The sequence below is a fragment of the Gymnoscopelus microlampas genome, assembly GCF_963454915.1.
Source record: "Gymnoscopelus microlampas genome assembly, chromosome: 20".
Classification (NCBI taxonomy): domain Eukaryota; kingdom Metazoa; phylum Chordata; class Actinopteri; order Myctophiformes; family Myctophidae; genus Gymnoscopelus; species Gymnoscopelus microlampas.
Window position 1 is genome coordinate 3,589,178 of NC_139957.1, and position 20,804 is coordinate 3,609,981.

General features: G+C 41.6%; 1 protein-coding gene across 1 annotated transcript in view; it reads left to right on the forward strand.

The window, feature by feature from the left end:
• Nucleotides 1–8,230, forward strand: part of LOC311035975 (ras-related GTP-binding protein D-like) — a gene marked incomplete at its 5' end in the record, with an annotated part of 72,571 nt that extends 64,341 nt beyond the window's left edge. The window contains one exon of the mRNA XM_084044502.1: nt 7,956–8,230. Coding sequence (XP_083900628.1) covers nt 7,956–8,107 — 152 coding nt within the window. The 3' untranslated portion in view covers nt 8,108–8,230. The remainder of the gene's footprint in view (nt 1–7,955) is intronic.
• Nucleotides 8,231–20,804: the final 12,574 nt, after the last annotated feature.

A 20,804-nucleotide genomic window follows, 5' to 3' on the forward strand; every position in this document is an offset into this window, starting at 1 on the left:
TACAGTACATACTGTATACTGAAACTTTCGGTTGAATTAGACTTATAACTCATTACCATAACCACGTAAACCCTCTATTCTTAGTGAAGCAGACCTGAGTTGTAACTGTACTTGGTACGCTCTTTCATCACTCTACTACGCCAAGAATGGCCGATCTACAAGCTCACGCATTTTTAGGCGAATGTTCTCCCCCAGAATATGGGTTCAAGTGGTTAACCGATATGGAATCAATGCAGCTCATCAAGTTCATAAACCAATCAAGTGAATCCATTTATTTTGTAGCCCTTTTCATACACTAGATTTTCAGGCCACTACGCGGCCTTCAAACCTAGTCCTATGTTGCGCTGATAAGAGCAATGGTCACTGAATTATGGCCATTTAAGTGTTAAACACTGCTATAAAACTGCTGCCGTGTAGCGATGCACTTGCAGCACCCAGGTCCACTGTAATGCCTGTACGACCACTTCCTGGTAAAACCGGAAGTGAACAATTCACACCAACTTCACCCACACACCCCTCAGAGAGTGTGTGTGGGTGAAGTTTCGAGGCAATCCGACAAACCGACTGACAAAAGGAAGGATAAACCTGAAATTGTCTTCACCTACAAAGATTGGGGCGTTTTGCATGCTGGGAACTGGAGTTATGGCTGTTTAAAGGCCAGCCAATAAGAACACAGAGGGGGTGGGGGGGGAGCAATGGTGCGTACCCAGGTTGGGGGGGCACCCAACCGTCGGTTGACCCTCTAGGCATTTTTAATATAGAATACTGTACATTGATATCTATTGTTATGCTCTCTACGTAAAGTAGAGGGCGTAAGAAATCAAGAAAATAAAAAGTAAAAAGAAACCAAATCACAAACTGGTGACATCAATCAACTGTTCTAATAGAAAGGATAAATAGTCTGTTGTAGATTCTGGGTCCGGGCAGCTATCTCAATACTACTATATATCAGTGTGGGTGAAGTCACACCTACAGTAGCAAACATTAACCCTTTAAGGCCGGGAAGGAAACACATGCGTGTCATTTTAAGGTTTCTTTGGCTATTCAAAAATAGCAGATATACAAGCTCATAGCGCGGCACCGAGTGCCGCGGACAAAATACACACGGACAAATACATATTATTTTGGGGGTCCTTGACACAAAAAGCTGGAAAACCATTGATAATAATAATGAGCAACATAAGTAAAATAAATTATAAAATAAAACTTTAGGATTTTTTTTTTTTTTGGATTTACAAGATATTTGGAACATTATGAGGTTTTTTTTTTTGAGTGAATTTGTAAAAAGATTTGAGTTAAAAACTTTCGCTTTAAAAAAGTATATATATATATATTCAACCTAAAGATTTGCAAACATTTTCAGAATTAAAACAAATAAATAGCAGATCTACAAGCTCGTAGCGCGGCACTCAGTGCCGTGCTATGAGCTTGTAGATCTGCTATTTTTATATAGCCAAAGAAATCTTAAAATGACACAGATTAGTTCCCGGTCTTAAAGGGTTAATCAAGAAGCTTTTCTTCCACTGGCTACTTCAGATTTCCTTTTCTTCTTATTTTTTTTTTTCCTTAAATTTTTATCCCACAATTTTGTAACCCTATTTTTTACACCCAGTGCCAATTGTCTATGTAATCCTGGGCACTACCTTCCCTCTGCCAACCTAGGGAGGCCAGGGCCGAGCTCATGCCTCCTTCAATGCATGAGAGCCAACTGACCTGCTTGTCACCTGACAGGGGAGAGTTTCCCTGGTTGGACGTAGCGCGTGGAAGGAACACGTTATTCCAACCAGTTCCCTTCCCCTCAATCAGGCGCCCCGGTTGGCCAGGGGGAGGCAGTATAGTGACCAGGATTACTGCATGTTTTTGTGAGGGTACCTACCCTAGGAGACACGGGGAGAACATGCAAACTCCACACAGAAAGGCCCTTTTGCCAACCCCACCTAGGGTATGGGCACTGATGACGCGGAGGAGAGAACACACCATCTATTTTCTTTTCTTCTTATTTCTCACTGATAAATTCCGTGTGTTGCACTGATCAAAGGACCGTATCCTGTCCGTCCCCCTTGGAACGTGTCAATGCTGTCCCCGAGGGCCACGTGTGACAGTGCGAAGAGCCGCTTCTTTAGAACATGCCCCTTTTCCAAGCACCACCATTATTCTCCCTTCTGAACAAAGGGCATCGGCGACAGCACTCGCCTCGTTCGTCAGCTCGACGGTGGGGCATGGCTGACCCTTGGAACACAATTAGAGATGATTGTTAAGCTCACATTTACCGAGATCAGTCAATGACCCCACGGAATATTTGTCAATGCACAACAAATATAAATCATCATTGCATAAAAATCCACATAATATAAGGTTCACAAATGTATTTCTGATGCACACATAACGTCTTATTTAAATATATATGTAAATCAAATAGTATTGCTATTGTCATCAGGAAGATAATAAGGATGTTGTTGCATTTATGTATATATTTCTTTTGTATAAAAATACACTACAATTACAAACTGCTTGTCATTTGTGAACTCCAATACATTTGTGTTTTTTTTTTTTTTACTTCCCATATGTAGTCTTTCGCCTAGCCAGACGTATTTGAGATCTCCGCTTACCAATAGACCAATTATTTGTTTACTAACATTGAGACTGGACGCACATGTGTTTGTTTCACGCAATCAATTCCCAACCTGTTGTTTCGGGATGCGCTGGTTTCAGCACACCCCAACCCCCTCTTGTGTGTTGGCTAGTGAGGCGCGTCCTAGCGAGACCTGATAGAATGGGTTTCATTGCACGCATACTGGTTGCACGCATACTGGTTCTTATCAGTGTGACGTCGTCTGTTAACTCTTTGACTGCCAGAGTATTTTCATAAAGTACTCCCCCAGTGCCAGCGTTTTTTTTTTGGTTATTTTGTCATTTCATTTTCAGATAGTTTTTCTTTCTGCGTTTTTAAAGACATAGCACAGATCGGCCAGCAGAGAGCAGTACAGTGACACCTCAATCACTCGCTGACTCGTTCAACCCCCCCCCACACAGGCCAAACACTGTATAAGTCATAAACAGGAAGTGACGTTTTCGACAATCTCTGATCGGGCTAAAATACGATGTAATACACGACCCCGATGACTGATCGTCACCATTCTGGCCGGGAGGGTACTCGGGAAAAACTCGGGATATCTCGGGGCGTGGCACTGAGAGAGTTAAAGGTGTAGTGAAATGAAAAATATGTTTTTCACACTTTTAGAGCATATCCGTGGTCGTCATATGGGCACACCTAACAATAGATGCCAAAAAAAATGAAAAAAAAACAATTTTTGTGAATTTTTACATCTAAAGTCCCTAAAAAGCCAATCTTAATTACTTCCTGTAAACGAAAACGTGCTGCGTGATGACATAATACAGCCTTCACGAATATAAATGAATCTTGATTACATGCACCTGTTTGATTCCCATAGCTGCACGTTCTTCAAACACAGCTGATTTTAATTACAGAGATACTCCGTTTTGAATCTCATTGAAGATGAGTGTATTACTCATTTTAAACTTCATCTGCACACTAAAATATGTATGTGAAAACATTATAGGTAGTAGCAAACGTACTTCACTGGCCGTCTCTCTCTCACTTGTAAACAAACACTAGCCGTGTGCCAGCACGGCTGAAGTGATTGAGATCCAACGTCCCATAGCCTGAAGGGATGGGACCTTCTGATTGGTTTAGAGTCGTTGAGCCAACGTTTCGGGCTGAACCTTCAAAATAAAATGACCGAAAATGTCACTTCAGTGCGTCTTTAAGGGGTCTATAGGACGGACTGTGATATCTATTCTGTAAATTGAATTTAGTGGCTATAACTGACTGGAAAGTCTGAGATAAAATTTAAAAAAAAGTCTTTGCAGAACCAATTCAAAGATTTTAGAGTGGTCTGTCATATTGGGACGCAAAAGAACCTCTCTTCCAGGTGATTCACCCACGTGGGAACACCCAGGGTTAGGTTTAGGCATAGTTTCTGTGATGCTAAGGTATACTGCAGGGTTACGGTTATGGCATAGTTTTTGTGAGGTTAGGGTTAGGCATATATAACTACACCCACCTGGGCGAAACACGAAAGAGGCTCTTTCTTTTGTGGGCTAACTGTACACGGTGGTATTTGACCCAATAGGCTCTATGCACAGCAGCCATATTGGAAAGAAATTGGGCCTCTTCTTAGTTCCTTCACAGGTGTTACCAATGATACTAATGAAGGCTCTGTTCTGGTCACTAGAAACACTCCATTTTGTTTCCCAAATGGCCCCTTATGGTGGGTGTGTAACTCTGAGAGTGTACAAATGGAACCAAATGGACCCTTACGGGCCCATTTGGTTCCATTTGTACACTCTCAGAGTTATGGGGGTCCTTGAAAATAAGACAACCACTGTGCCACACTAAATGGAACAGAGCCTTAATTAGTTTTGGTAACACCTGTGAAGGAAGTAAGGAAGGGGCCCAATTCATTCCCAATATGGCTGCTGTGCATAGAGCCTATTAGCTTACATTATTTTGACAACAACATCACTTAATTTTCTGACAAGCTGAAATTCTTTTGAGCATTTCCCTACAAAGTAGTTTTTTTCAGTTTTTTTACGATTGAGAGCTTTTTTTGACACCAGCACCAGTCTGCACCTGCACCTGTCACAAAGTCCGGTGGTAGGCTTCAGTATATCTCCGGATTGACAAGCAGTGATGGATGGATGGATGGATAATCCTATCTATCCACTGCTGTCAGTCAAGGCACTAATTCACAATAACGACTCATCATGAAAATATCAACTTGGTATGGAAACGCTCAAAAGACTTTAAGCATAACCAAACAAGACGGGGTCATTTTTATTTGTGTGTGTGCTTTTTTTCCCAGCTTTTTCTTGTCGTTATGCCAATTATTTCCCCACACGCATTTATGAGTGTTGTCACATGGTGTTCCTACTGGCTCACCTGCCAGAGAGGAGCCCCTACGGGGAGGACGAAGAGCCTTCGTCCCCACTCCTGTCGCCCAACACTCCCTGCTGACAGGGGACCACCCCAGCCTGGTGGCCGCCTCTGGGAAGAGGCTCTATTCACAGCAGCCATATTATGAAGACATTCACAGGTGTTACCAATGCTACTAATGAAGGCTCTGTTCCATTCTGGTCAAACAGAGTCAGGGTGCTGATATTGTGCATGTTGGCTCACTGGAGACACTCAGTTACACCAGTGGGTCTACAGTTGGGGTCCAGGGACCCTCATGGGCTTCCAAATGGCCCCTTACAGGTCCATTTGGTTCCATTTGTACAGTCTCAGAGTTATGGGGGTCGTGGAAACCACTGTGCTAGACTAAATGGAACAGAGCCTTCATTAGTATCATTGGTAACACCTGTGAATGTCTTCATAATATGGCTGCTGTGAATAGAGCCTAGTGCAGCCAGGGCCCAATACATGAACGAGGGAAAACGGTTTCGAACCAATGGGCTCGACTCGCGAGGTTGCGCACAAGCTAGCGCACAGGGTCGCGCACTGAGTAATGTCCATGCGAGACAACTCTATGACGCGAAACGACGGAGAGGAGCCACATGACGTCACCGTTCCCAAAGACGGAGATTTCCAGTTATCACTCTAGTTCTTTTATAATTCTCTCCGCCAGGAGAGTTTGTTTTCACTTTCTGAAACTGGGACTAACATTGGTCAAGCCTCACGTGACACGTGACAATACGGTGAAATAGTGTGATCCGATTGGCTAGTGACGTAAAGCGGCCTATAAAATACATGTGTCACTTTGAAAGTGTCTGTGCCACTTTCAAAGTGAGGTAAGACAGTTCCAACAATCCTGCATGCAAAGCAGATACTTTAATTAAGCTAAAGCCTCTCTAGATGGGAAGGCCTCGATCCTACAAATGCTTAGTTAACAGCTAAGCGCCCAAGCCAGCGAGCATGATTTCGAGTTGACATGGCTGAGAAATGGACAGATAGGACACTTACACAGACTGGAGGGATAGGACACTTACATAGACAGGACGGATAGGACACTTATACAGACAAGACGGATAGGACACTTATACAGACAGGATGGATAGGACACTTATACAGACAGGACAGATTTTTTGTAAGAATTAGAACATAAGAGAACATGTTCTAATGTTCTCTTATGTTCGGTATAACGGCCTATAAATACGTGTGTCACTTTGAAAGAGTCTGTGCCTCTTTCAAAGTGAGGTAAGACAGGAACAATCACGAAATGGTTGAGAAATGGCGGATACTGTAACAATTGGATAGGACACTTACACAGACAGGACAGATAGGACACTTACACAGACAGGACGGATAGGACACTTACATAGACAGGACGGATAGGACACTTACATAGACAGGAAGGATAGAACACTTATACAGACAGGAGGGATAGGACACTTATACAGACAGGACGGATAGGACACTTATACAGATAGAACATTCCCAACACAAGTCTTCTGGCGGAGAGTTGTGCTCCGAGGAGCACTTTTTCTAGTTCTATATTGATGTCACTCATCTATAACATCGGTACTATGACTACGTCAGTACTATGGTGTCAGACACTATCCATATTTGGGGGAATGACTAATATCCTTACAAAAAACTATAAAACATAATATGTGAACCGTTCTAAGCACAGAGTGGCTCCAGCGTGGACCTCTGGCTTCATGTGGTTAGTCTATGAAATATAAGTCATCATTAAAATCACCATGAAAATAGCGTCCCACCAGTCAAAAGATCACCACTACAACACTGGTCATGGGGCCACTGAAATAGCTGAAATAGCATACCAGGGAGAATGTAAGTGCACAGACAAGTGTCTTGGCAATCTGCCAATTAGATTTGGAGATTTCTCGGGTCACCAAAAATATCTTGGGTCACCAAATATCTTGGGCGAATTCTGGTACAATTACACCTTATACTGGTGTCATGTTGTTCAGCTTTGGCCTCAGGATATGTTTCGACTAGTGGTGGACAAACTCAACCCCAGTACATGAGACAAACAGTGGTGTAAAGTTACTAAGTACATTTACTCAAGTACTGTACTTAAGTACAGTTTTGAGGTATTTTTACTTTAGTGGAATATTTCAAATGTTCAGTACTTTTACTTCTACTCCACTGCATCTCAGAGGAACATATTGTACTTTTACTCCACTACAAATATTTGAAAACTTTTGTTACAAGTTACTTTTTAGATTTACATTTTTATCATTAAACATACATTAACCACTTAAGCTCTATATATATTTCAACTATTCGAAAATAGCAAGCTCTCAAGCTCTCAAAGCGTCGCGTTGAGAGCTTGTAGATCTGCTATTTCAAAAGTTTTTATACATTTTGAAAACTTGAAATGGGGCATTCTGCATAATGAGTACTTTCTACTTTTGGTACTTCAAGTACATTTTGATGCCAATACTTTTGTACTTTTACTCAAGTCCATTTTGAATACTGGTAGGCCTACTTTTACTTGTAACAGAGTATTTCTGCATTGCAGTATTGATACTTTTACGTTAAAAAGTAAGTACGTTTTTAAGTAACAAATGTGAGTACTTTTTCCACCAAGTATAGGTACTCCTGTCAAATATTCCCCACGAATGTCTCTTATATTTATTAATGTTATGTGTGTATGTGTTTTATCCTTTCCTGTGGTTTAATCCTTTATTTTATTGTTTTAATTCGTTTTTAGTTTTCTATTTCTTTTTACTGAGTGGGTGCAGCACTTTGGTTCAATGCTGCTGTTTTCAATGTGCTCTATAAATAAACTGGATTGCATTGGATTTGAAGCCATCTTTTTACGTCAATTACACAACATTCTCACCCACTGCTAGGGACTGTGGCCGAACGAACGAGGGGCAGAATGAGGGCGAAATCAATCCAAACCCAGAGGAGTGTGACGTGTTAAAGTGCCTCATTAAGTACCTTTTTCTCCTGTACCCTCCAGGGCTTATCGACTACAACTTCCACTGTTTCCGGAAAGCCATTCAGGAGGTCTTTGACGTGCGGGTGGAAGTTCAAAAGAACCGCAAGCTCCTCAGCCAGAGGAGGTGGAGCAGACAGGCCGTGACCAACGGCGTCCCCGGCAACCCGCACTGAGAGAACGCCAACCCGGTGCCGGTGCCTGTCGGTCAGCTAAATGAATGTATCTTGAACTTTGCTTTGGCAATTAGGTCCCCGAGACGAAAACGAAACCCCTCCTAGAAACGACTCCATTGTGTTACTGTCCCGATCTTACTCCCAGGTTCTTGGTTCATGCCAGTGTTGCCAGGTTTTGCGAGAGAAACAAGCAACTTGGCTACGTGAGCGCACACACACACACACACACACACACACACACACACACACACACACACACACACACACACGTAGGCTATATCTACAAGCTCACAACGCATAGCAATGCGACCTTGAGCTTGTAGATCGGCTATTTTCAAAAGATCTAGAAAGAAAAAAGTTAATACTTGGGAATATTTTAGAAACATTTTAACAACACAAATCTTGCATGGCGATCCCTGGCACAACATATTTTCAGCTGAGGGTCCGCCGACACATAGATATTTATTTGGGGGTTCTTGACATGAAAAAATGTGGGAACCACGGGTTTAAACAGCATTAGGAAGCAATTGCAATAGGCAACTTAAACTACAGAAACCATCAAAAAAAATGCAACCCGTAACTACCAATATATACAAGCAACCTTACAGAAAAACACGCCCAAAGTCGCTTAATAAGTAGACATGACAACACTGGTTCATGCACTCAAGAAACAGAAACCTTTTGATGGAACTACTTTTCGTGTGAAGGGGGGCACGCAAATGACAAAACAAAGCCTCTAGCTGTGTATAAAGGCAATGGACATAACTAGGGCTGGGTGATATGGACAAAATCTAATATCAATATCGATATTGTGACAGTGATGCATTGTGATAATAATTTGTATTTTTTCAAAATTGTTCCACAATAGCAAAAAAAATCCGATCATAACGCGATCACGGTGCCGCGCGATGCTTTATGAGCGTTATGATTGACTATTATTGTTTTGGAAAGGTAGGGCTTAAGTCAAACTTTTTCATGTCAAGGACCCCCAAATTGACACTTATTAGCCCGCGGACCCCCATTTCAAAAGATATGCCAGGGACCCCCATAAGAGAAGATTTTTTACGGCTCTAGCAGTGATTCTCAACCATTTTAATTTCAAGGATCACCAGTTTGACATGCACTAGGACTACAGACCCCCATTTAATGGCATTTTTATCACTTGGACCGCAATTCATATTGTAAAATCTATGTCAATTTAACTCTGAGAGTGTACAAAGGGAACCAAATGGACCCGGGTCCATTTGGTTCCCTTTGTACACTCTCAGAGTTACAGACCCATAAGGGTCCATTTGGTGCCTAATCTATCATTTAGCTGGGGACCTCCTGGAACTCCCCAAGGACCCCTGGGGGTCCCCGGACCCCACTTTGAGAACCAATGGCTTAAGTGATTAAAACGCTTACAATATTTCACAGTATTACGAGATCCGAAAATCACAGATATTATCGGGGTCTATTTGGATATAATATTGATATTATATTATATCGTCTCTGTCGGGTTGAAACCTCATATCATATGTCCAAAACAGTTACTTTTCAGGATTAAAATTCAAAAATAGCAAAAGTAACAGATCGACGATCACAAAATGCATCGCTTCGTGCACGTTTCGAGCATGCAGTTCAGCTACCTTTGATGCTTTTGTGTGACGCTGTAGTATGACCAAGTAGGGCATTCGTTTACGAAAAAACACAAAAAGTTAAAATATGGAGAAAAAAGGTTTCTGCCCGGCAGAAAAAGATATTGCTCAGCCCTAGACAGAACTTTAAAACCGACAACAGTCTTAGAGGAGCCTCAAAGTTTACCCATAATTACAAACAGCACTATACTGTGTATAATGGCACTGCACAAGTGTACCACTCCATATGCTCTGCTGCTGGCACTGTCTAGTATTTCTTTTTTTTTTTTTTCTTTTTTTTTTGCAACTATGCCAGAGGCATCAAGTTAATATGGCCTCTCTAGAGACGTTTTAAAGGGAGCTGGCAGGATGATAATTGTGACCCGCTCTAGCTAAATCACTTAGCGTCACTGAGCTCAGAGATCGTTTGTTTTTCTACTGATTATTTTTGTACTGCAACTATTCAGCATATCATTGCTGTCGGGCAGAAAACTTGTATCATATAAAGTTTCTTTTTAAATTAATGCCTTACTGCAGTGGTTCTCAACCAGTGGTCCGGGGACCACCAGTGGTCCTTGAGGGGGTTCCAGGGGGTCCCCAGCCAAATTAAGTTAGGAACCAAATTGACCCTTATATGTCTGTAACTCTGAGAGTCCATTTGTACACACTCAGAGTTAAATGAACACTGATGATGATGATACAGTGTAGACTCGGACCCCCAAGAAATCAAAATGGTTGAGTCCCTGGCACATCTTTTCAAATGGTGGTCCCTGGGCTAATATGTGTCAATTTGGGGGTCCTTGACGCGAAAAAGGTTGAAAACCACTGCCTTACTGTACTTCATCATGTAATTAGTGTGGCACAAAAGCATCGAAAGTAGCCAATCTTCAAGCTCATACAACTTGTCGCACCGCAACACATTAGCTTGTAGATCGGCAAATCTCGCTACTTTTGTTTGACACTCTTGCATGACGAAGTAGGACAATCATTTATGAAAAAAAAACATAAAAAGTTGAATTATGGAGATACAAGGTTTCTGCCCCAACAGCAACTATATTTAACATGTTTGCTTTCTGTTTCCTCCTCAAGAGAATGCATGCGTTATGTCTGTGCGGTCCTTTCCACGAGCCCTGTCTTCAAGAGGAAAACCAAAAGAAAAATGTGCAAGGCGTGTGTGAGTGCTGTTCGCAACCCTGTTACCTTTTAAACAGTTCTCAGCTAGCTTGTTACACTACAATTACAATCTTGAAACTTTTTTAAAAGTAAAAAAATACTAATGCTATGCTATATGAAAAGCCCTAATGCGTCCAGACGCAAGTTAACGTCTCATTTTGAGGACATCTGAATGATTTCGGTCACAACTGTGTTTTGTAGCACTTTGTTTATTGAGGAAATCACACCAACAGTCAGAGGCTGTGTGAAGGGAGGAAGTGACTGACATGAAGTCAACATTCGTTAACTATCTATAATAGTTATTTGTCTACATTCTACTATGCTCTGGTCTTTTTATTTAATTTAATTTTTAATAACAGAAGAATCTAAATGAAAATAAGACCACAAGTGTGGCCGAAATAGAGCTTTTAACCACCCTCTAGTAGTCTTTTAGTGAAACAGACTTGAGGTACAACTCAAGTCTTTTGCCCGTTTTTTTCTCTCTCCCATCTACACCTCAAGCTCCAAATCTGCTATTTTTGGGTGAATGTTCTCCCCATAATAGGCATGTTGGGGTTCAAGAGGTTAAGTAAAACAAAAGAAACACCCAACAGTGTGCGAGTGTTTCGTTTGTTTTATTTAGTGCTGCTCCTTCCTCAGCACTTGCCCAACTTTGAGTTTTGGATGTGCACGTCCTTCCTCTTTCTCCACGAAATAGAGTTTTTCACACTTAAAGGGGTAAATGTAATTTTTTGGGTTAAAACAAAAAAGTATTTTGTTAAGAGGTTAAAAGGTGTTAAAAGCACTCTATTCTGATTGCTATAGAGTGTTTGTCCAGTAACAGGAGTCTCCATGTCTCTCCAGCTCTTTAATAAACAGAAAATACATTTTCAGGTAGGTGACAACATTTCTGCCAATCAGGAGAGAGTACCCATTTATCAGCTTCATTTGTATAGTGTTCCAGGTCATTTTCGCCTCCGCCAGGCCGAAAGGCACGGCGAGAGAGTGTGTGTCTGTCCGTCCGTCCGTCCGCCCGTGTGTCCTGTCCGTCCATTAGCAGCTAATCTCCGCCACCGTTGGCCCGGTCGCTGCGAAACTGTGCACACACACACCCTCCCTGGATGCCAATTCAGAACCTCTGCCCCAAATGTTTCACATGGGCCTGTTATAGCGCCACCAGGAGGCCGATTTGTGCAAAACCCATTTTTGGATATTACTCCTACAGATTTTATCCAAACGTCTTGCAAATTGGTACACAGTATCTCTATAGTCATGTGATCAACACGGATCTTTCCGATTTCCCATATTCCATCCTCATTGGCTAAGGTTGGCTTCCAAAGTTTGCAGGATTGGTCCGTTTTCAACAAAATGCCTGAAATCATGAACGCAGCTTGCGATTTCTGCATTTTTTTTTTTGTTTCATCTGTATCCTGACTGAGTTCTCTATCCAGATTGGATAAAATCGGTAACCCGAACTGAAAATGCATTTTCTGTGTAATAAAGAGCAGGAGAGACAAGTATACTCCTGTTACTGAACAAAACACTCTAAAGCATTGTGAGTAATATCAGAATATAGAGCTATTTAACATGTATTTTAACCAAAGAAAAACACTTACCCTACTATTAACATCAATGTTCTAATCTAAATGGGTCCAAGTTCATTCTTATTTTTAAGTTGCAGTTTGTGAATAACAGCTGGCAGCAAGTAAACTTGGATCCAAACTGTTCCCTAGCAACGCAGCTCCCCTGACGGGGTCTATTGGGCTTATGCACAATGATGTGGATACGGATTGGTCCCATGAGTCAGAGATACGTGCATGTCAGAACGAAATGCTGATAAAAGCAAACCACAAGCACTTGCTACTGTACCAAAGAACAAACTGTGTACTTGATTTATTCATATCCATTTGACATTAGTTTCGGTGTTGCTATCTAAGCCTTTTGAATGTAAAAAAATATATACTGTATTTTTTATGATACAGGTATCATAAAAAGATGAAATATACAGTACAGACTGGTGACAAATTAGAGAAGAAAAAAAAACATTAAGTGTCTTAGTAAGGAGTCGGGTTATCACAAGTGACCAGAACACCATTCGAGCAAAAGATGTTCCCTCATTGGGGTTTGGATGATGATGATGGTGGAGAGCATCGATCATGTCGGTCCAAAATCTCCCATACTCTAGGACATTGGTTCTCAAAGTGGGGTCCGGGGACCCCCGGGGGTAGCCTGGTTCCGGACGAATCTGCCTTTGCAAAAAAAGAAAAATGCCCTTGGCAGATTAGGTCTGGCCCCTCTCAATAGAGATTTTATTTCTCTCCCTCCGAAGTTGTGAGGGACCAATCAGAGCCCGGTATGCAAATAATGGGGCGGGTTTATCACCAGAGGCATTTTTTTTTATTTGCCCCTCGGAGATATCCAGGTTCCACTCAGAGATTCCAGACTAATATCTACGCAGTGATATGCGTAGATGGGGGAGGGGGGGGGGGGGGGGGTCTGCGGCCAAATACATATCATTTTGGGGGTCCTTGACATGAAAAGGTTTTGAGAACCAATGCTCTAGGAGTTGTTCAATGGATTTGAGATATGGTGCCTGTGAAGGTCTCAGCTTTATGATTCATAGGATTTCCATACTCAACCAAACCATTCAGTGACACCTCGTGCCCTGCTGTGGATGGAGGCGTTGTCATCCTGGAAGAGACCACTCCCATCAGGGTAGAAATGTTCCATCATTGGATAAAGGTGATCACTCAGAATAATACATTGATTTGGGGCAAATAATGCCATTTGAATGGGTCAAGTATTCAGGCCTGTACTATTCTCTTGGTGTAGGCTATATCCAGTCGTGGAAAAAAGTACTCTAATGTTTTACTTAAGTAAAAGTATCAATACTGCAATGTAGAAGTACTCTGTTACAAGTGAAAGTCCGGAATTCAAAATGTACTTTAGTAAAAGTGCAAAAGTATTGGTATCAAAATGTACTTAAAGTACCAAAAGTATAAAAATGTTTGAAAATAGCAGATCTATAAGCTTGTAGGCTATTTTCAAATAGCCTATGTATAAAATAGGACTAAAGTGGTTAATGTATGTTTTATAATATATTTATATCTGCAAAGTAACTAGTAACTAAAGTTTTCAAATAATAAATAGTTTTAATAAAAAGTTTTCAAATAATAAATAACATCTCTGAGATGTAGTGGAGTAGAAAAAGTATAGACAATTGGAAATACTCCGGTAAAGTAAAAGTAACATGTTTTACTTCAGTACAGTACTTGAGTAAAAGTAGTTCACACACTCAGCCACATGTGGAGAATATGAAGGATGTCTCGCGTCTCTGTAGACCAGTGCCTGTTGTTTTTACACCACTGAACACTCAAATGTGCAATTGTCTTATGAGGGGTTTACGCGCTGCAACCCTATTATAATATCCCTCTCTATATGGCTTGCTGACACAGTCTCAACCTGCACAGACATTCTCAGTCAGATTACCTCAGTCATCGAATGTGTGCTTTCAACCATCATTTCTGACCCTATTTACAGATGTCTTAACCATATGATTGAAATGCAGATGTCACTTTGGTCGCTGTTCCTTTTGAATTCTTAGACCAGCATAACTAGACTACTAGCGCCTGTCATCTTTTAACATCCCCTCTGTCAAACTCACTTAGATCTTTTTCTCTTGTTATCTCGATACAAAATCAAGGTAAGCTGAGCCTGCTCAGCATTTTTGTACATGCCACAGAGCGTGATGGGATATGCTATCCTATAATTTGTCACCAGTCTGTATATCTTGATAAGCAATTACCACAACATGTGGCCTTTGGCCTTGCCAATTAACTGATTACAGCGACGTCCCAGAACAGTCTGACTGTTTTGCAAATAGGTGATTGTTTATTTGATAGCAGTACAAATAACCTGTCTGTGCTCTAGTGTTCACCTCATTGTACATCTACAGTACGTTGTCTGGTCTGCTGTCACAACTAAGGAGACGTGTTATTGCTAATCTTGCTGAAAAGACTGTTGTTTATTTATTTATGTTAATCATTAAAATGTGTTTGTTTACGTCATGCTGTCCTCTGTTTCTTCAAATAGACAATTGCGGAAGGCCCATTTTAGAAGGAAATTGCATGTTTGGGGAAGAAGACAATTACTTAAGATGCATTTATCCAAAGCACTTTGCATCCACACATGCATACACCGACGGCAGAGGAAACCATGCAAGGCACCAACCTGCTCATCGCGAGCAGTTAGGGGTTCAGTGGCTTGCTCAAGGACACTTCGACACGCCGCCAGGAGGAGCCAGGGAATCGAACCGGGAAGCTATCATTTCCCAAGCAGCCGCTCTACCTCCTGAGCCCCCAACCTTACTTATCAGTCCTACTGAGTGTGGATGGCAGATTCTAGAAGTGTGAGCACTCTATTCAGGTAGGGGAGTAGGGGGGGTGGGGAGCCCCATATCAAGGGGTTTCCTGTTTACCAGTGTTGCCATGTCTGCTTATAATAAGCGACTTTGGGCTTGTTTTTAAAGTAGTTGGCTGGCTTCCTTATGTTTTTTAAATGTCAAGGACCCCCAGATTAATGTGTATTTGTCCGAACCCCCATCTGAAAATATTTTCTGCCAGGGACCCCCATACAAGATTTGTATTGTTAAAATGTTTCCCTATATTCTTTTGAAAATATCAGATCTACAAGGTCACAACGTGTCTCAATGTGACACGTTGTGAGCCTGTAGATCTGCCATTTTCAAATAGCTGTAAAGTGGTAAAACTTTGCCTACTGTAGTTGCTTCTTTTGGGCTTGTTTTCATAGACCTGGCCGCTTGTTAATCTTGAAAAATCTGGCAACACACTATTAGGGAGGAAGTGAACAGATATTTTGTCTCCGCCAGGCCGAATGAAGCAGTCGAAAAGGGCAATGGCACCTTCCTGCAGAAGGGCCGAGAATAAGGTGAGCTAGAAAATGTGCTCCTCGGAGCACAAGTCTCCGCCAGCAGACTTGTGTTGGGAATGTTCTAATTCTTATGTTCTAATTCTTACAAAAAATAGAACATGTTACTGTGTCATAGTAACATGACACACTGTCTGTATAAGTGTCCTATCCGTCCTGTCTGTATAAGTGTCCTATCCGTCCTGTCTGTGTAAGTGTCCTATCCGTCCTGTCTGTATAAGTGTCCTATCCGTCCTGTCTGTATAAGTGTCCTATCCGTCCTGTCTGTGTAAGTGTCCTATCCGTCCTGTCTGTGTAAGTGTCCTATCCGTCCTGTCTGTGTAAGTGTCCTATCCGTCCTGTCTGTGTAAGTGTCCTATCCGTCCTGTCTGTGTAAGTGTCCTTTCCGTCCTGTCTGTGTAAGTGTCCTATCCGTCCTGTCTGTGTAAGTGTCCTATCCGTCCTGTCTGTGTAAGTGTCCTATCCGTCCTGTCTGTGTAAGTGTCCTATCCGTCCTGTCTGTGTAAGTGTCCTATCCGTCCTGTCTGTGTAAGTGTCCTATCCGTCTGTCGGAAAGGCGACATGTAACCACTAAATGTTAGCTCGGCTGATGGCACTGATGTCACTTCGGAACGCGCACCGCAGCCCTCCGAAGTGACACATCTATTTATAGGCCGCTATACGTCATGCGTCTCACTAGCCAATCAGAGCACACTCTTTCAACGTATTGTCACGTGTCACGTGAGGCTTGACCAATGTTAGCTTGGCCAAGGGGGGGGGGGACGGAAAGTGAAAACATAGTCTCCTGGCGGAGACAATAACAAAAATATCAGTGAAAATGGCTTGCTGGCCTGCATTAGCTGAGGGTCACTGCCATTCAAGGGCCCTGACGGAGCCCCTGCAGATTTGTCCTCTTTTGTTGACATGGTCAACTGGAACTTTTAAGTCCCTCATTGTAGGAAGCAGTTATTCGGTGAAAAGAAGAGAGGAAAGTGTGCGCCTTGAGAAATCAGGTGTAAAAATGGAAGTATCCTTGACCTGTTAGGGGCGGACTTAGCTAAGTGCTTGGAGGAATCGAAAGGCGGCCAGTTCAATCCCCGGCTTGCCCAAGTATACTGTCTGTGTCAAAGCATCCCTGAGCAAGACACAACACCACTAACAGCTCCATCCCGTGCACCAGTGGTGGAAAAAGTACTCGGATATTGACTTAAGTAAAAAATAGCAATACCACAATATAAAAATACTCTGTTACAAGTAAAAGGCCTGTGTTCAAAATGTTACTTAAGTAAAAGTACAAAAGTATTGGCATCAAAATGTACTTAAAGTATCAAAAGTGAAAGTACCAAAATGTTTGAAAATAGCAGATCTACAAGCTAACAATGCGTTGCAAGCTTGTAGATGGGCTATTTTCAAATAGCCTAAAAAAATTGAAATACTCCAGTAAAGTAAAAAAAAATCCCTCCAAATTGTACTGAAGTACAGTACTTGAGTAAATGTACTTAGTTACTTTACACCACTGCCGTGCACTCATCTAAGCCATCTGAGCATGCAGATGCAGCCATAAACTGGGTGAAGTTGTAAAAGCAATGTCCCCCCCCAGGTACGTACTGGGGAAATACTCTCTTTCCCCCTGTTACAGCTGTGGAGTTTTGACAGTGAGCTACAGTATTAGCTTGCTGAGCGGCAGAGTGGAAAAAAGGGGGTTTATGCGATAAGAAACGGGTCACGGCGGTGTCAGGTGTTTGCAGATGGTGAGCACATGCTCGACAAACAAGGCTTAGTGTGCGCTTTGTGTTGCTGTGTGGGTCCGGGGGGGGGGGGGGGGGGGTTTCAGACACCTGTTTGAAATACTCGTTCGAGGAAAGGCGAAAAGACTGAAGAGACTCTAGGCGCCCTAATAGGCTCTATTCACAGCAGCCATATTATGAAGACATTCACAGGTGTTACCAATGATACTAATGAAGGCTCTGTTCCATTCTGGTCAAACAGAGTCAGGGTGCTGATATTGTGCATGTTTGCTCACTGGAAACACTCTGTTACACCAGTGGGTCTACAGTTGGGGTCCAGGGACCCTCATGGGCTTCCAAATGGCCCCTTACAGGTGTGTAACTCTGAGAGTGTACAAATGGAACCATTTGGTTCCATTTGTACACTCTCAGAGTTATGGGGGTCGTGGAAACCACTGTGCTACACTAAATGGAACAGATCCTTCATTAGTATCATTGGTAACAGGGAAGGAAGTGATATGGCTGCTGTGCATAGAGCCTATCATGTGATCTTTGTTCAATTATATCAGTGAATCCAAATATATTTCACTTGCATGATTCAGATACAAAGTGAATATATTTTACATTTTGTCATGATGTGTAGGTCTTGAAAGACAAATTACATTAAATTTGATCATCATACTACAAGTAACATGGGTGAAATGCTTGATTGTGCAAGGCCCATCAATGCAGTTAAAAGATAGAAAGATAAACAAGATGGAACTGCCTTATAAGGTCATAGTCTGGATCAAGCAGAATGTAGTGGCAGACTGCAGTAATATTAACTTCAGTACAGTAAATACCTACAGTCCTTCCAGGTTATCGGAACCATGTTGCTTAGAAACACGCAGCCATCTGTTCGGTTCATGGGAACAATGTCACTCGTAATAAACACTCAGATCTATTTATATATTTTTATCACTCGGATGTCACCACAGTCTTTATCTTGAATGCCATCTATCTATCTTTCATATCGTTTCTGTCCTGTGGAAACCTCATATGTCCAAAACCTTTCAGGATTCGAATTCAAAGGTAGCAAAAGTAACAGATCGACAAGCTCGAGCTTGTAGATCTGCTACTTTTGATGCTTTTGTGTGACGCTGTAGTATGATCAAGTAGGGCGTTCAAAAAAACACAAGGAGTTAGCATATGGAGATCAGAGGTTTCTGCCTGACAGCAACGATATCATTTGCCTGCAGGTAAAAGTGAACTTATCAGCCAATAGCAAATAAGCACATGTGCTTGACCCCACTTGACAGCAGTGTTGCCGAGTCTGCTTAGTGACTAAGGGCCTGTTTTTCTATAAAGTCGCTTGTAAATATTTCAAATTGCGGGTTGAGCTTTTTGGGGCTTTCTTTAAAGTATTTTAAAAACATCTTGAAATCTGGAATGTTTGTTAGAGATGCACCGATCAATCGGCCGCCGATCAAAATTGCCGGTTTTATATCAAACCGGCCGTATCGGTATAGGCTCTATTCACAACAGCCATATTATGAAGACATTCACAGGTGTTACCAATGATACTAATGAAGGCTCTGTTCCATTCTGGTCAAACAGAGTCAGGGTGCTGATATTGTGCATGTTGGCCCACTGGAAACACCAGTGGGTCTACAGTTGGGGTCCAGGGACCCTCATGGGCTTCAAAATGGCCCCTTACAGGTGTGTAACTCTGAGAGTGTACAAATGGAACCAAATGGACCCCTAAGGGTTCATTTGGTTCCATTTCTACACTCTCAGAGTTATGGGGGTCGTGGAAACCACTGTGCTACACTATAGAGCGTCGCAGTTCCCGCCCACTTCCAGTTGCCGGAAGTAAATACTCAATGCATTTTTCCCATTGACTTTTCCGAAAATATTTATATAAATTAATTTAAGCCTAGAATCAAGCTATCCAGGATCCTGGTGAATCATGACCATAAAACGTTTGATTCTGTGAAAAAACTTTTTTGAAAACGGCAAAACAAAGGGTATTTATTAAACATAGTATATCATATCATTAAATATAAAATTTTAAAAATCACAGAAAAAAAGGTTTTATGGTCATGATTCACCAGAATCCTGTATGGCTTGATTCTAGGCTTAAATTAATTTATATAAATATTTTTGGAAAAGTCAATGGGAAAAATGCATTGAGTATGTACTTCCGGCACCCGGATTCTGCGCAACTGCGATGCTCTATATGGAACAGAGCCTTCATTAGTATCATTGGTAACACCTGTGAATGTCTATATACCTGCGAATGTCTATGTCACAGTATGGCTGCTGTGAATAGAGCCAATTGGAGCAACCCTACTGTCTAGTTCTTTCATATTGGAAAAAAACGCAGGTCAGACTTATAAAAAAACGGTAATGAGAATTGTTCAAGAATTTTGCAATCGGTCCATCTCTAATGTTTGTAAAACATTTTGCAACACAAATCTTGTGTGGGGGGGTCCCTGGCACAACATATATTAATTTGGCGGTCCTTGACATAAGAATGTCTGAGAACCACTGCTCTAAAACAAAATTAGACAACAGAGTTTGACTGACCTGCCACAGTCGCTTATTTTGGGCTTGTCTTAGACCTGGTTGCTTATTTCTCTCACAAAATCTGATAACATTGCTTAACAGGCATTTGGCTTGTAGTTTTCTCTCATTGAAAAAAACACTCCAACGTCTGTCAAACGAACTACACACCAGAAAATCAGCACCAAAGAGTTTCCAGACCAAGACATGACAGTCCTTCAATTCTTCACATCACCCCTAGATGGCGCTGAGGCAGTGCTGCCGCCATCTTGGAGTGACGCTAACATATACATAAAGATGGCCCAGAACCCAAACCTACACAAAATGTAACAGAGACAGTGGTGGAAAAAGTACTCGAATGTTTTACTTAATTAAAAGTATCAATACTACAATGTATCCCCAAAAAATCCCAAATTCAAAATCTACTTGAGTAAAAGTACAAAAGTATTGGCATCAAAATGTACAAAAAGTAAAAGTACTAAAATATTTGAAAATAGCAGATCTACAAGCTCACAACACATCGCATCTTCTATTTTCAAATAGCCTCGGTATAAAATGGGGCTAAAGTGGTTAATGTATGTTTCATTATATCATAATGTATATGTAACGGGTGTGTCTGGCTAGTAAACGAAAGACCATTCAATAGTTAGTTGGTGGACTTTCAACCATGAAAATAAAACTATAATTGTAACCTTGTTACATTTATCTGAAAAGTAACTAGTAAGGGCGCGC